The 17,928-nt window shown below is 41.6% G+C and overlaps 1 protein-coding gene across 1 annotated transcript; it reads left to right on the top strand.

Moving 5' to 3' along the window:
- Positions 1-510: 510 nt before the first annotated feature.
- On the top strand, positions 511-17,700 carry TASL (TLR adaptor interacting with endolysosomal SLC15A4). The gene is made up of 2 exons (XM_064573895.1): positions 511-661; positions 14,031-17,700. Exon 2 carries the CDS (start codon positions 14,032-14,034, stop codon positions 14,923-14,925), a length of 894 nt encoding a protein of 297 aa, XP_064429965.1. The 5' UTR covers positions 511-661; position 14,031; the 3' UTR covers positions 14,926-17,700.
- Positions 17,701-17,928: the final 228 nt, after the last annotated feature.

Genomic DNA, 17,928 nt, shown 5'->3' with positions numbered 1-17,928 from the left:
AATGGCCCTTTAGAAATGTCTACAATCTCACCACTAACATAGGAGAGTGCCTGTTTCTCCATAATTTTGCCCACTCAGGGTGTTACCACATTTTTTTTTTTTACCTTGGTTAATTTGAGAGAGCAAACAGTTTTCATTTGCATTTTTTAAATTTGTGAGTACAAATCTGAGAATACTTCTCAAAAATTATAGATCCCCGAAGAAACTGAGAATTTTCTAAATGCTATCTGATGCTGGCTCCCTTTTGGTAAAGGGATCCCAGAGAATTTACTGTTAGAGGAGTAAACTTATGTTGATAGAGTTCTTATATAAAGTGTGGCAATCAACTCTTTTAACAAGAGACAGTTTCATAGATCGGTTTCATTTTGCACAAAAGGGGAAGAAACACCATTCTGTGGCTCGATGTGGGTTTGCCAGTTATTACCTCCCCCCTTCCTGGGACTTCCCACTGTTCTTGAGCACAAATCAGACTCGAGCAAACACAACTCTTTCCATGGGATCAGTTATAAGAAGAATGGCCAGGCCATGAGCAGCTTAGTTTCTTGGTCTTACCAGTGGAAGGCTTGCCAACATTTCTGAAGAAAGCCCTGGCTGGCTCATTCTTCTCTATATGGTTGACTGCTGTTTCTTCCGGACGAAAGGAGCAGATTGGTTAGTGAAGGTAAGACAAAGGAGGCAACAGGCCCTCTTAGTGCTACCCCTTCGGTCATCTCTCTTCTCACCTTTTTAGTCTGTTCTCATCAGAAGCCAGATGCAATCGTAACATCTCAGATGCTTTTCTAGCTGACCGAATCAGGGGTGAGCGGGAGTTGAAGCGAGCATTCCAGAGAGCGGGACGAGAAAGGGCAATTAAGTCAAACACTCCTTTCTCTGAGCTCCCCGTGCTCACCGTTTGGGCATTTCTGGGGGATTTTTTTTGACCTAACAATTTGGACGGGTGGGATCCAGAACTAGTTGTGTGACTGATGCAGCCCTCGTGCATTAACTGCTGCACAGATTTAGCTTCTATGTTTTGAAAAGAAGGGCTTAAAAACCTGACCACAGTTTGGCAGGGACAGCACAATTCTAGAACTGAGTTACACTGGTCGAGTTTTTGAGATGAGTACCATTACAGTAAGTTCCAACCGGCTTTGACCCTCAATTATTCATTCCAAGAGCTTGAGGTAAGTGTTTTGCTGTGTGGCAGGGCCGACTCAAAGCGAATGTGACCTCCCGCGCTGTTGCTTTTCAAATTGCCATCCGGCTGACCATGGGCAAGTCTACCTGTTGGTAGGAGAGACTGCATCCAGGTGGGCTTTTGTCTGAATTCTCTGTAGATCTGCTCAAACATCCCTTTCTTCTGTGCTTCAATGTAGACCTGACTTGGCCAGAATATTCAGACTGATATTTTTGCATCGTTTCTTTTGTAGGGCAGTGCAGTAACCGTGTGTTTTGGAGCTTGAGAAGCTTCTCGGCAGAGTGGAGAGTATTTTCAATTCACATGAGAATGGTCATTTAGGGGATGCACAAAGGTAGTGCACTAATCCTGTTATCTCACAGCACAGCTGTGTTTCAGTAGCTATTTCAAGTTACTGAAACATTCCTAATCACATGCCTAATGATTACTTCAGATATATAAGGTATTGTCCCTCTAAGCTCTTCACAAACATGACAGAATATAAATTTGCCTTCATTAACTCAACAGAGTTATTTTCCTCCCAGTTTTTGTTTTGCAAAGTTTCAAACCTATACTAAAATGGAAAGAATAGTACAATGAACACCCATATTTCCATCATGGAGGTTAATCAGCTGTAGCCTGTTGCCATATTGACCTTCTCACTATCTTGCTCTCTCCTCACACACACACATACACACACACACAAATATAGACACAGTTTCTTTGGTGACTTTAGGACACATGTCACCCCCAGATTCTTGAGCATTTATCTCCTAAGAAAAAGGGCAGTCTTCTACATAATTACAGTGCTAAGGAAATTTAACATCAATATGTTACTATTATCTAATATATGATCCATATTTAAATTTCTCCAATTATCCACACGTTCTTCACGATTTGATTTTCTTAGTTTAGAACGTAATCGAGTATATTGTACCGCATTTTGTTGATAGGACTACGATTAAATAAGTGTTAATGGCAATGGAGGTAATTAGCAATATAATGAACAATGATTATCAACTGTAACACCAAAGAAATGTAACATCAGTCAATACTATTATGATCACTTTTTTTATTTCTCTATTCCTCTCATTTTATGTCAAATTCAAGAAAGTGATAAGCTTTAATTTTTTCGTTTGTGAGATGTCAAGACTGAATATGAAGAAAATCCAAACTATGACAAAAGTGTATTTACAAATTTTCTGCACCAAAATTTACAGTTTCCATAATAAGGAAACGGACATATCCAGATAGAGCCCTTGGAAGTTGCTGTTACCTTTGGTCTGAACTGAACAGAAAATTTACCTGCTGATGTTAATACGGAAAAGAGAGGCCTTTTGACTTATATTTTCTTAGCCATCAAATTAGACTTTCAGAAATCAAGAATCACTTCATGTTTGATAGAAGAGATAATCCCAAACTATTTCTTTTGTAATAAGACTTGATATATTGATGAGTGATACTTCAGAGCATCTGCTGACAGATGCCACCAAAGATGAAATAAGAGGAATATAAAGCAGGGTATATGGTGAAGGGAACGCTCGTTTCTAGCTCTAGAAAACATGTGCTTTCAAAGACAATAGTAAGGAAACTGCAGAAGCTTTTTTTAGATGGGGAGATCCCTCCTAAAGAAACCTTGTTTTGGGTAAAGTTCTTGCATCACTCGCTAAAAAACAAAACATGAAACATAGATTTACTTCTCATGATGAAAAAAAGTGTAATATAGATTTGGTTCCATAATAGATTATGAACAAAATAAAAATCAAGGTTTTCAGCGATAACCTTTTGGTAGTTTAGTCACAAGACCCAGAAATTGAGATCTTAATAAAAACAAAAACAAAAACGAAAACCGGAATTATGGAATGCAGGATTTAGATTAGAGGAAAAAAGTAGATGAAGAGATGAAATGGAGTATTTTGAGGATTGGGGGGTATTAAAAAATATCTCTGATAGGTCACTTACACATAGTCTTCACAAGACAGTGCTTTATCCTCGAATTTGAGGCAAGAATAAATCTGCTCATCTGATTGGCAAATTAAAAAATAAGACTGTGCTGAAGAATGTCAGTGGAAACAGTTAATTTCCCGTGTTGCTGGTGAGAGAATTGGCCCAAGCTCCTTGAAAGGCAGTTTGCAAGGGGTGTGAGGTAGTAATTCGCCTTCTCCAAATCTGGCCTAAGGAAATGCTCATGGACATACGTACTGGGATGACACACAGTAAAAAAGCAAGAAAAATCTCAGTGTCCGCTTTGAGAAAAGATTTGCTAACCTAAGACGTGCCTGTAGACATATTATTTTGTGCCTGTTAAAAGGCAGATCTATTTAAGCGGATATCCTGACAAGAGGTGGGAACCAAACTGCACCCCAGCTAGCCGGGCCCAGGATCTCAGAAACATCAAACAGCATTTTCCTGCCTTTGTTTCCTAGGATGCCAGGAGCTGGCCCCATCCTGCCTCCTCCACGTGGCTCTGGAGGCCTCTTTGCACCCCTCTCAACCCAGCCCCTCAGACATATCACCCCCAATTTCCCCACTTCCCACCAATGCCCCCACTTCTTGCTTTCCTTTTGCTATTGCTAGTTACTCCTTTATTCAAAGGACTTTCCCAATGATTCATTTCACTGATTTCTTTAAGTTTCAACTGATTTTGCTCAAATTCCATGCAATCCTGAAAAATATCTTAGGGGTAGGGACAGAATAAGCCAGACCTCTCATTTTGGGGCAAGGATGCTGAAGGGATGGCCAGGGGCTCGGAACTGTGGCTTGAGGAGATGTGAAGGGTGAAACAGGGGATGGATAGGGAAGCAGGGCTCTCAGGACAGAAATAAAAATGCACGAAGGCCTGGGACAGGCATGAGGTGCCGAGAACAGGGAGCAGTTGGGCACGGCTGGGGTCCCGAGTCTTGCGGGGAACAGGCAGAGAGGAGGTTGGGAAGACAGACAAAGACCATGGATCACGAGGGCCTCACGTGTATGGACTTGAACCCGGAGGTCACGGGGTGCTGCTGATAGTTCAACAGTGCATCTGTAATATTAAAGTACTCTGTGGTTTTAACATTAAGGGCGCGATGATGTCAGGCCATTGCCAGTGGGCGTGGTTACGGAAAATGTTCACATGGTATGATTAAAAGGCCAGAGAGGGTGAATTATTTGAATACCTCAAAGACATACTGGCATTGATACAAAATTGGGACATGTGTGTAGCCCTCTGGACCACTCCTCTGGGGTGGGCACTGGCTGTCTTCTTGGAGTTTTCTTTCTGTACTTGCCTGTACCTTCCTTCCTTTATTCCCAAGTGCTGTTGTTAGTAAACGGACTCAGGGTGGACCCCCTTCTCCTCGAAGGACTCACTGCTTGTCATGACTGCTTGATGTTAACTGCTCTGAACATGGCAGCAGTGGGATATATTTTACCAACAGACCACACGCTTTGGGGTTCATCCATTTGGACTTGAATCTTGCCTCCAGCACTTAGTTGCTTTGTGTCCTTGGGAAAGTCATGGGTCCAATATCAACCTTGGCTTTCTAGCTGGGAAAATCCAAATTACGGTGATAGCTAACATGCAGTGTTATTGAAAAATGAGGCAGAATGCATGGCAAGCACCCGACACAACTACGATTATTATTATTATGCTCTATCCCACTACTGCAACTGCTTTGTGACCTAGGTCAAGGGGAGGCAAACAGCGGCTCATGAATCAAATTGGCCCTTTGCCTGGTTTTCTAAATGAAGTTTTATTGGAGCATAGCCACATCCATTTGTTTACATATGGTCTACGGCTGCTTTCCTGCTATGATGCAGACTAGCAGGGGCACACACTTAAAATACTAAATATACTTTTTATAAAAAAAAAATTTGCTGATCCCTAACTTAGGTTTTTCCAAATGTTCCCTGTTAGAGAGTTCTTAATGCATGCTTGTTTTGTTTGGCCATAAATGAAAAGTATTTCTATGTACAGAGTATAACAAGAGTTTTTGGAGAAACGATGTAAATGCTAGCGAAGAAGGGAGAATTTGTATTGCCATTTCTTCTGAAATCCCAGTCAATGATTTAACAGGGTTCTGCACTTTAGCACAGAGTTCTAAGATGTGAATTTGGACCTAAGGTTAATTTTGGTATTCCCCTGTCTGGTAATGATTAATGTAGACTAAATTTGCCTGGAACATCTCATCTGCAAATGTCCTTGGATGTCTTTTCCTTCACACTTAGTTATGGGCAATTCTAAATATACCTATATATCTTCTCTGAAGATATTTTTTGAATTTTTGATTCAAAAATTTTTGAAACAAAAATTCAAGTGATAAACTATCTTGGAACAATTAAAATAATCCATTGGCTTACATTTCAGGGTCTCAGATGACATTTACTCTAATGCATGTCTTAATATTTGTCTGAAGTATACCTTTTACAATATCTGTGAAGAGATTAAGGTCATAAGAATTTCACAAATAATCACTGAAATTTTTAAAAATGCTAACAATTAAAATCAACCCAAATAACATTATTTCTCTATTTTTAAATTTTAGGATGTCAGGATATGCAGCATTCTTTTTACTCTAATGGTACATTAAAGGGTTTTATGAATATTAAATGGGTTAATACATGTATAATTTTTGTTCATAAATTTCACCCAATATTCCTCGGCATAGCTTTAGAGCAAGCTTTCAAAAGCTGCTTTAGCCTGCTCTCTGCTGCCCTCTGCTGCTAGTTTTCAGAAACTGCTTTCGATTCTGAGTAACGCCCGCTTAACACTCTTTATGCTTGCAAACTCACGCAGTATTAAAGTCTGAGGGGACTCAACCGATAATTTCATCCTACAGTCTTCATTTCCAGCTCAGAAGTTGAGTCTCTAAGGAGTGAAGCGACATGTGAGTGTGGGCTCCGTTTCCTGACTGCCCGTGTTCGAATGTCGGCTGGCTTTGGACATACTAATTTTGACTTCTACGTAATGAGCAGAGTAATAGTACCTCCATCTTAGAGTCTTCGTGGGGAATCCAGTGATCTAGTACGTAAAAAGCACTTAGGATAGGATGGGGGTTGTAGCTAGCACTGATGTGAGCTATTTTATTGACTTGTCATTAACAAGACTAAAATTCTGGTCTCCTGACGACTGGTTCAAGAATTTTTTTTTTTTTTTTTGCCTTAGTCCGAATATATGATGAAACTTTACCTTTGAATGTAGATTTTAAAAATATGAGTTGCCCAGTATATTTGAAGTTCTTGTCATTTTTGCAAAGCTACCGATGCTACCGCTCTGGCTGTGGCTCATTCCTCCTTGGACTATGCAAGGCTGGCTTCCCCTAGAAATTACTACAAGCTCCGCTAGCTCTCAGTATAAATTCCTGCTGCACACACCTGGAAGATGATTTCACTGTGGACTGTGAGCAGCCTCTCTAGTGGGCTCCCTGCCCGAATCTCCAATGCACAATTAGACACTTGCCCCCAGAAGGTTCATCTCACATGAGACTCAAGAGAACTCAACTAAACCCGTTAGCTCCTTTTCCAGCCCTTTCTCCAGATCTCCCCATTTCGGTCAGTGCTGGTACCATTTCCCCAGCAGGTCCAGACTCGGTTATTTTTGGCTCCTCTCTCTCCTTCATTTCCATGTCCATGAGTCTTGGTCTCTCAAGGTCATTCCTTCTCTTCCTCTTCTGCTACCTTGCTCCCAGGTTCCTGTCCCAATTCCCTCCACTGGGAATGAATCCAGCCGCCTCCTCACTGGGGTCCTAACTCCAATCTCACCTTGCTGAAGTTGGTCTTGTACTTTACTGAGAGATGGCATCACGTCCTGTATCAGCTTGGTTACCTTCCAGAGCTTTGTATGGCCTGCAGGGTACCCTGATGTCCTCAGCCTCACATGACCCAACTTACTTCCCCAAATGCTCCTCCCTCCGAGCAATCTTTTCCTTTAGCCATGAGCCTATCTCTTCCTAGAAATTAGGATATATTTTCTGCTTTTCCATCACCGGACTTACTACTTTCTGCTTTAGTGGCCTGCCTTGGGCTCCACACATCAGAATGGTAGGGTTCTCGTTCCATCAGAATCAAGTTACCAACAAAGCTCTCAGCTGATGACAAATAGTGCAAATGGCCCATTATTCCAAGCCAAATCCTAGACTCTCTTCCATCATTTTTTTGAAGGAGTGGAGATGATCTCAGAGTGCTCATAAACGTTATTCACATAAAATGAGAGAAGACTCCATTAGGGCCGATTATTTGGTGCGAAAAGAAGCAGGACACACAGTGAGAGATTTGGGATAGGGCTAAATGGCAACAATGGCTAATAAAGAAGGATTGTGAAATTTTAGTAAAAGCCTTAGGTGACCATGACTTTGAGAAATAACACTCGTATCCCACCCAGACTGGTGTCTGTTACTGACGACAGGAGAATGACAACACAAGTCTCTTTACTTCTGTTGACTTCCCCTCTCTCTGCAAGAATTCTTCCTTTTTCTCATGCCTGTTCAAATCCTTCTTGTTCTTTAGGGCCAAATAAAAGTTTACTTTTTGCACAGTGATTTTTCTGTCTCTTCTTCACCCTTAGAATATGTTCTATCTTTGGGGAGCCTCGGTGGCTCAGTTGGTTAAGCACCTGACTCTTGATTTCATTTCAGGTCATGATATCAGGGTCGTGAGATCGAGCCCCAGGTCCAGCTCTGCACTGGGCATGGAGCCTGCTTAAGATTCTCTCTCTCTCCCTCTGCTCCCTTCTCCCCTACCCTCCCTATGCTTCCCCACCCTGTTTGCACGCTCTTTCTCACTCGCTCTCTCAAAAAAAATGTGTTATATCTTTAACCACAAACTCAGCTGTATATGAAGGGCCAGCCTTTTTTTTTTTCTCCCTCTTACTTTAAAAATAGTTCTATTTCGTTTTTATTTTAATTAAGAATTGAATCTAAATTCTACATGAACATAATTTGGGTCAAATGATCCTAAGAGGTTTGTTAGGCAAAACAGCAGTCCCCGCCCCTCTTTTTCAAAAGCAACTACTTTTATCTCCTTTTTATTAATTATTTAGTATTTACCTCCAACTTTTGTATTTTTCACTTTGGGGCCTTATTTATTGCCTTGTCACCAACGAGATGATAATTTTTTTATTCCCCTCCCCAGGCTTCTACCAAGTACATACACCAAGCACATGCTAAGTCAGTGTTCCTTTGTCTACACTGGCTGGCCACCCAATCTGGACACAGAGGCAAATGCCTAAGACAATTTTTATTGCTATTACATTACTCTACGTGATAAAGTACTATCCTTGTCTCCTGACTTCATCATCCTGTGACTATACCTCACATTTGGTTAGATTAATTTTCACCGTTTTATATAGTGTTGTGACTATCGAAAACTATGTCCAATTGGGGAGGGTATGTGCTATGGTGAGCGCTGTGAATTGCGTAAGACTGATGAATCACAGACCTGTACCCCTGAAATAATACATCATGTGTTAATTAAAAAAAAAATAGAAAACTATGTCCAACTCGACCATGTAGTAAACCACTTTTTTTTTTTTGTGCACAACTTTTTCTTAATTATGAGCTGGAGTTTATAATTGCCTAGATCTGTGGAGCGTGATATGGTAGCCAAATGCGGCAATTTAAATGAAAGGAAATGGTCTGTCACACTAGCCACGTTTCACGCCCTCACTACTTCTACGTGGCTCTCGGCTATCATATCAAACAGCACAGATATTTCACATTTCCATCACCAGAGAAATCTGTATTAGATGGCACTTTCATCACCTCAGAGACAACCTAAGAAACTACACTATTAAAACAAAAATAGCTTTAAAAAATTTCCTTGAACTACTCACACAGGGATTCTAGACTTCCCCAAATAGTAATGGGAAAAAAAAAATTAAAAGGAAGTGTCATATAATCTTGGTTTCAAAATAGCTAAAGACAAAGTGTCTCAGATTAGGGTCCCATAGATCATCACCAAATAGCTCAAAATTTATGCCCTTGGTTCACTAGCTTTTGGTAACCCCTCTCCAACACTCCTTGAAAGGAGTACAGAGATGAATTAATCAGATGTTACTCTAGAATTATTGCGATGACAGTGAATGACAGTGATCATCTGGTAGACTTTAAATTGCAATTATAATTGCCTGTCTTGAGTATTTGAAAGTTTTAGGTTATCACCTTCACTATCTTCTAAGCCTGTGCTGTCCAATAGAGTGCCATCTGGTGTTTTAAATTAATTTAAATAAAATTAAAATTCCATTTCATTAGCTACATTTCAAGGGCCTGCTAACCACATGTGGCTACCACTTAACATTTTGGACAGCACAGATAGAGATCATTGCATCATTTCAGAAAGTTCTGTTGGACAGCGCTGGTTGAAATTTTTCATTTGCTTCGCTTTTCCTAATTCACCCCCAAGTCCATAGTCAATTACATAAATCTTACTTCACGGTGCTCAGACTTCTGAAGTGGTCTTCAATTTCATCTTCGTCTCCAGAAGCCTTCTGATCTGTTCCAACCAGCCAAGTTGCCTTTTGAGCCTTTAATACTTACTCCTTTCTATAGATCCCATCTTCCACTGACTTCCTGAGAAAGGTGCCTGGGAGATGAGCTATTTGAGACGTGTGACTTAAAAAATATCTCTATTTTATCCTCATACTTGATTGATGATTTGGTCATTAAATTCCAGGTTGAATATAAATTTCATTCAAAAATTTTTAAACATCATTACATAATCTTCTTGCTTCTCATGTTGCTTTGGAGAAGTTTAAAACATTCTGGTTCTCATATTCTTTTTTCTCTCTGAAAATGTATAATGTTTTCTCTTTGTCCCAAGTGCTCTTTTTACAGTAACAAGGGGGGACATATTAAAAAAAGTGGGCATTGACCCAGTATTCTGGAAACATGTCCTTCAGTTTTGGGAAATACTATGTTTAAATTTCTCCCCTATATTCTCTGTCTTCTTTCTGAGCCTTCTATTGCTCAGATAATGAATCTCCTGGACTGGTTTTCTAATTTTATCTTTACTATTTTTCATCCTGTATTTTTGTTCTACTTTCAAAATGGGATTTTGCCTCAACTTTACTTTTCAGTCTTTCTACTGAGCTTTAAAATTCACTAACATTTTTAATTTCTAAGGACTTGAGAATGGTTTTTTTATAGCCTTAGTTTTTTTTTTAATTCTTATGTTAATCCCCGTACATTACATCATTAGTTTTAGATGTAGTGTTCCATGATTCATTGTTTGTGCATAACACCCAGTGCTCCATGCAGAATGTGCCCTCTTTAATACCCATCACCAGGCTAACCCATCCTCCCACCCCCCTCCCCTCTAGAACCCTCAGTTTGTTTTTCAGAGTCCATCGTCTCTCGTGGTTTGTCTACCCCTCCGATTTCCCCTGCTTCATTCTTCCCCTCCTGCTACCTTCTTCTTTTTTCTTAACATATATTGCATTATTTGTTTCAGAGGTACAGATCTGTGATTCAACAGTCTTGCACAATTCACAGCGCTTACCAGAGCACATACCCTCCCCAGTGTCTATCACCCAGTCACCCCTCCCTCCCACCCCACCCCCCACTCCAGCAACCCTCAGTTTGTTTCCTGCGATTAAGAATTCCTCATATCAGTGAGGTCATATGATACATGTCTTTCTCTGATTGACTTATTTCGCTCAACATAATACCCTCCAGTTCCATCCACGTCGTTGCAAATGGCAAGATCTCATTCCTTTTGATGGCTGCATAATATTCCATTGTATATATATACCACCTCTTCTTTTTCCACTCATCTGTCGATGGACATCTTGGCTCTTTCCAAAGTTTGGCTATTGTGGACATTGCTGCTATAAACATCGGGGTGCACGTACCCTTTCCGATCCCTACTTTTGTATCTTTGGGGTAAATACCCAGTAGTGCAATTGCTGGATCATATGGTAGCTGTATTTTCAACTTTTTGAGGAACCTCCATACTGTTTTCCAGATTTATAGCCTCTTAGTTTTAATTGAAGTTTCATCAACTCTGTCCCCTTGAGAATATTGACAGTAGCTCATGTTCCCCCCCGCCCCGCCCCCCGAACTGGCTCTTGGAGTTTTCCATGGTTCTTATTAAAAGTCAGTTTTCTCATCTCCAAAGACATTAACCCTTGGTCTCCCACTTTCTGGCTTCTGAAATGTTACTGCACTTGTCTCTTCTCCTGTTCTCACCTTTCTTATGAATATTAACATTTTAAATTAATCAGGATTTCTTCAGTCACTTCAGGGCTCCTTCCTCCTTGAGTGCTCCCCTCAATTCCAGCTATAGGGTCAGTTGTGCATATGGGGGGGGGACGGGTTTGGTGGTCAACGTGTCATCATATTGGCATCCATGGAAACTTATTCACCCGGTCCCTGGGAAATAGTCTATAGATACGTCTGCAATCTTCCCACCCCCAACCTAGGTCTTCTCCAGGTTTGGAGGCTCTGGGTGTGTGAGCCAGCTTGATGAGGCAGCCTCAGGCCTGTCCACCTAAGCAATCCATGTGGCTGGCTCTCCTTCTCCCACACCAGGCTGAGCAGGAGAGCATTTCCTTTGACTTCCTGCTTCCTCGGATTTTATGTGGGAGGTAGGGCACAGACCTCTCTTCTTGGCTTCTCAAACCTAGCTGGAGTCCTAGCACTTCCATCCACGGGGACTTCTATCCAGGAGTCTCTTGTTGATGTGTAAATACTATGCCCTAGATCCTTTAGGGCTCTGGATTCTCAAGTTTAAAAGCTCAAGTTACGTTTTCTCAAAAGCCCTTTTTCTAAAACGGAAATCTGCCAAGAGTTCTAGAAGCCCATTTAGGAACTCAGAAGTAAAGAGCCTCATTTTTGTTCTGGTTTTTTGGATGGTATTCTGAGACCTTGAAGGCCGAAGCCCCTAGCTGCAGCCTGGGTGGGGCGGCACAGGCGAGTCGTGAACTCTGTTGGACCTGTATGATAACGTCCTTTGCTCTGTCAACGATCTGCTTTTCAAGAATGTAAGAGCCGTCTTTTCATATTGATGTTCAGTTTGAGGGAAGAACTACACTTAGAAAGTTTTCTCAGGAAACATTTTCATTATCCTAAGTGTGTCCAGCATACAAGAATCACCTCACAGATGTGTTGAAAACCCTTAATTTTGTGTCTTTATGGTATGTAACACTGAGTAGAAAATAGTAAATACTTAATTGATAAATTTACTGCATCTATCTCCAAATAGCTCTAAAAGAGAAAATCAACACTGAAAAATTACTCTTACACAATTAAAACAATTATACTATTTTTTTCTGTTTATAATATTACCTTTATACAATTAAAAATTCACTTGGGAAGTAATTGAATTTAGATGCTGAACTGTACAAATAGGACCCTTCTATTTAGATAAAATTATTTCCTAATTTGATTTTTCCTTTTTTTTTTTGAACACTGGGTTTTTGTTTTTTTTTTTAAGATGTTATTTGTGATAGAGAGAGACAGAGAGAGGGAGCGAGCACAAGCAGGGGGAACAGCAGGCAGAGGGAGAGGGAGAAGCAGACTCCCCTGCTGAGCAGGGAGCCCGACGCGGGGCTCCATCCCAGGACCCCGGGATCATGACCTGAGCCGAAGGCAGATGCTTAACTGACTGAGCCACCCAGGCGTCCCCTCATTTGACTTTCCAATTTCTGACTTAAGTTAATAGATGTGTTTGAAAAGCCTGGCCCTCAAAGCCAAAGACGAACAGGTGCCTGTTTCCAGCCTGTTCTAGCCCCTCCAGATTCCACGGACACCCGCTGAGGGGGAGGAGGGGAGGCCGGTGGCGCCACAGCCCCAGATCAGGAAAGCTCCCTGCTAGCTAGGGCAGAGGGAAAGCCATCTGCTGGGCACAGACACATTTCTAGGATGTTGTACAGTGAGAAGCGGGCCGGACAGAGCTGGGAAAGCCTCCCCGGCTGCAGAGGAAGGGAGGCTCCGTGGGCCTTCGTGGTGGGTTGGTAGTGAATTCTTTATCCTCCCTGCCATTGTTGATTATTTAATTCAAGCTCTTCACAACAATCTTTTGAGTCCCTCCAAAATGCAAACACTTGTGCCAGTCCCCAGGGATAAATGCGACGATGAGTAAGACACAGTTCTTACGTTCAGCAGAATTTGCCGTAAGTTCCTGCGATGTTTTTTCCACCCCCATAACCCACTAGTTACTTCCCCAATTTCCAGCTTCTCAGTCATTCCCCATTTTCTCTGGGGTAGAGAGCAAGCACTGCTGCCTGACACCCAATTCGTGTCTTTTCCAGCCCCTTCTACTTACGTTCGGCATCTTGGTACACGGTGAATAAGCCAAGCCACTATATTCTCTTTTAACTCTGTATGGCTGAAACTCCCACTCAGTCTTCACTTTAGCTGAAATGTCACTGTCCCTAGGATACATCCTGTGACTTCTCTGCCTTTGCCCCAGGCTGTGTTAGGGACTCTTCTGTGCTTCCTTAGTGTCCATCACTCTTCGAATCTTCAGTGATGTAATATTGGAATTGTCTGCACCCAATTTTTCTCCCATAGTAGAACCTTCTTGCGACACAACTCTGTTCTCTTTTTCTCTCTACCATAGGCCATAGTCCTGGTACACAGCATGCACATCATTATTAATGGCTTGGTAGATGAATGAAATCACCTGCTTTGTTGTCCTCTATTTTTTAAAAAAATTAAATGAGGGAGAGAGAGAGGGAGAAAAGAGCATGGGTCAGAGGGAGCAGCAGACTCCCCGCTGAGCAGAGAGCCCAACACGGGGCTCGATCCCAGGACCCTGGGATCATGACCTGTGCCGAAGGCAGAGGCTTAACCATCTGAGCCACCTGGGTGCCCCCCTTTATTTTGGCTATCACCAACTGCTCATTTTTACAATTCCAATCTTCATTTCCCCCATTGTTACTTATCAACTCTCTTTCCAGAATGCTGTCAGAAGGGTATCTCAGTGGACTTGCCTACCAGAAGGACATCCACTGGAGCTGTTCATCTTACAATGAGCAGGTGGCTGAGGAGAAGGAAGAAGAGACAAAATCTGTTACTCATTCCTACTGCTCGGTGGATGAAACCCAAGTCCGAAGTCTGTATGTGAGCTGCAAATCCTCGGACAAATTTATTTCTTCAGTGCATTCAAGAGAGAGCCAACACAGTAGAAATCCGAGAGCCACAATGCTGCAGACGAACCCCAACCCTGTGTTTGAAAGTCCCAATGTGGCTGCGGTCGAAATATGTAGAGACTCCAGCCGAGAGACCTACTTGGTCCCACCTTCCTGCCAAAGTATTTGCAAGAATTACAATGACTTACATATTGCAGGGGACCAGGTGATGGCTATTAATTCAGTGACAACAGAATTCCCCCCTCAGAGCAGTTTTGAATACGGCCCTTTGCTGAAATCATCTGAGATTCCTTTGCCCATGGAGGATTCCATTTCCCCTCAACCCAGCTACTTTCCCCCAAAACCTATCCAGCGGTATTCATCCTACTGGAGAATAACCAGCATCAAAGAGAAAAGCAGCCTGCAAATGCAGAAGCCTATGTCTAACGCAGTGCTGAATGAATACCTGGAGCAGAAGGTGGCCGAGTTATACCAGCAGTACATTATGGACACTGAGTTTCACGACAGTTCTCCCACCCAGATCCTGGCATCTGAACTCATCATGACAAGTGTGGATCAAATTAGTCTCCAAGTGTCTAGAGAAAAGAATCTGGAGACCTCCAAAGCCAAGGACATAGTCATTAACTGTCTATTACAGCTGGTATCAAGTGAAATCAGCACACCTAGTCTCCATATTTCTCAGTATAGCAACGTGAATCCATAGAGAGGATGCCTCTCAACTACTCCAAGCTAGAGCAACACTTTCTTCATTGAGTCCGAGAATGTGCAGGAGTTGGGTGTGAAGCGCAGTCCAAAGCTAGAGAAGTAAAGGTTGGATGGAGGTCAGGTGTGAATTCAGAGGAAATCTTAACCATTACATGTGATGAAGGCGTGTGGAAAGAGGAGCCCTGAAATTAGTCTTTATGGTTGTTGTACAGCAACGAAGCAAAAATAAAACCGACCCAAGAAGAAAAGGTATGATTTAAAGGAGTACAGAAGTTTAAAAAGAAGCCAAGCCAAACAAGAACATACACCATGGGAAAACAAAAAGCCAAAGGTTTCAGGGTCAAGAGTTAATGTTTGTTAAGCAAATAAATTCCTCCAAGTTGTTTCTTCTTGAGAAGAATGGACTATAGAAGGGTGCTATGTTTGGGTAGAAAGACCGGTTTCCAACCGTTGTGAAATTCTATTTCTATTTCTTTTCTCCATTCTTTATCAGATCATTTAAAATCTATATATTCTTTATAAACATTCGAAGAGTAGCAAATTGCAATTGTGGTTTTTTTTTTATATTTTTTTAATGATTACTTAGCTATGGCCACTCTAACCTTCTAGTTCTGTTTACTAGTGAAGATGAAGTTTTCTAAATGGAAAGTATCACATCATGAATTTTTCTTTTTAAGATCTTATTTTTAAGTCCTCTCTCCACCCAACTTGGGGCTTGAACTTACAACCCTGAGACCAAGAGTCGCATGCTCCACCGACTGAGCCAGTCAGGTACCCCTCACATCGTGAATATTAAAATAATTCCTTTTATTTTGCTACATATGATTTTCTTGGTGGTACTAAGCTTCTAAAGAAGTTATGAATGTCAATTCCCCCCCCGCAATCATTTTTTTCCTCTACTTTCTCTTGACCCTTCTGGAGCCAGGAAGGGGTCTTCTGCATCCTCCAAACAAGGTTACAAGCCCTAGGGGACCATCATAGCAAATTCTGTCAACTCATGCCCTAGAATGGTAGCTTCATGAGCACCTCACTGCTCTACCCCATTCTTCTCGCTTAAGGGATGGCAAAACATGGCTCACTGGCCTTATCTAGTCTGCTGCCTATTTTTTAAAATTATGATATAATTGACATAACATTACATTAGTTTCAGGCGTATACCATGAGTTAATGTATCAATTGCAAAATGATCACCATAAATCTAGTTACACCCTTTTTGAACCCCCATGAGCTCAGAATTTCTTCTATCATTTAAAAATGGAAAAACCGGGGCACCTGGGTGGCTCAGTCATTAAGCAACTGCCTTTGGCTCAGGTCATGATCCCAGGGTCCTGGGATCAAGCCCCGCATCGGGCTCCCTGTTCCACAGGAAGCCTGCTTCTCCCTCTCCCACTCCCCCTGCTTGTGCTCCCTCTCTTGCTGTGTCTCTCTCTGTCAAATAAATAAATAAAATCTTTAAAAAAAAATAAAAATGGAAAAACCATCAAAAAGTATTTGACATGTGGACTTAAGATACTCAAATTCAGTGTCCATAAAATCAGGCTTTACTGTAATTCAGCCACACCCATTCATTTATGTATTGTCAATGGCTGCTTTCACACTCGAATGGCAGAGCTGGATAAACACGACAGAGAAAGTATGGCCCACAGGAGTCTGAAACACTATCTGTCCTCTTACGGACAAAGTTTGCCAACCATGCTCCCCAGTAGGGCCTTGCCCATACAATGGTTGCTGGACTTAATTGAGCTTCCTTGGGAAGGTGACGGAGATGAAGCCTGAGGCAGTAGCTTCCTGGGGAGTGAGGAAACAGAAAAGGTTTCCACAGAGGTCTCAGGCCATCTCAGGAAGCTCTGGAGCTGGGATGGCCCTTCAAAATGGATCCAAATTGAAATTAGAGGGTTGGCTGTGGTTCTCCATCTTGGCCAGAAGGGGGCATAACTTGAGTTGAGGCAGTTCAGTTCAGGGCAACATTCTCCAAGTGGGAAGTAGTTGCTGGGGGAAGGAGAGCCTCATACGGAAGCAGTGATCCGGATGGAGCAAAACAGCATCTTCTACATTTGTCACTATTTTTATAAATTAAAGTTTTACAACATATAATCTTGAGTAAGGAAACCTGGTTTTGAAATGATTATTCAGATATTTTATTCAGTTTTAAATTTACGGAAGTAATAGCTGCTCTTATTAATTGCTCGGTATGTGTCTGGCACCATGTTAAGTATTTTGCACGAATTATCTTACAGAATCCTCACCACCTATGAGGGCAAATGCCTATTATCCCTTTTTTCAGAGATGAGCCCGCTGGGCTCGGGGAAGTTAAGTAATTTGTGGTAGGGCTAACAGTGGGTGGTGTACTTGGATTTGAATCCAGTTCTATTGAAATTCAAAGTCCTGGTCCTTAAGTGCTACCACCTGCTCTCCTGTTGACCACCATGTTTTTTCTCATTAAAGACTGGTTTTCCTCTCCAAAGGAAAAGAACTCAATCCCTTCACCATCACGCTACATCATCTTTTTCTTCATTGTTTCGCTTGATTATATTTGCACGTCTTCATCCCCTCCCAAGAACATAAGCTTTGATTTACTCATTTGTTTCTCCAGGTCTCAAACACTATTTACACATAGTAGGCACCCAGTTAACGTATGTCAAATGGATACATCTGGTGGTCGAAGTGAGAAACCATCAGTATGAAAACCAACTACTTCTGACTAGAATCAAGTGCTATTGAGAGTTCCTCCTCAAGGAGAAAAATAACTGAATAAATGAGCTTAATTTCTTCTAACATGTTAGTATAATAAAGTACATTATAATGAAATATCATGGATATTTTTTTTGCTTATTTACTGAGAAATAACTCGTTACAAAAGAGACTGGTTTATCTTTTCCAGTGAGCCTTATTTTGATGCTATTTTGAGGGGGGGGGTTGGAACAGTGCATTAAACACAGGTAGGGAAGACACATGTGTGTGCACACACAGGCAGGGGAGTAGGCCCTGTTCTCCGCCAGCT

This window comes from Mirounga angustirostris, unplaced genomic scaffold (genome assembly GCF_029215605.1).
Source record: "Mirounga angustirostris isolate CCGP_5_RB_7025 unplaced genomic scaffold, mMirAng1.0.hap1 SCAF_11, whole genome shotgun sequence".
Taxonomy (NCBI): Eukaryota; Metazoa; Chordata; class Mammalia; order Carnivora; family Phocidae; genus Mirounga; species Mirounga angustirostris.
The sequence above is the reverse complement of the archived record's forward strand: the minus strand, read 5'-3'. Positions and strand labels throughout refer to the sequence as shown.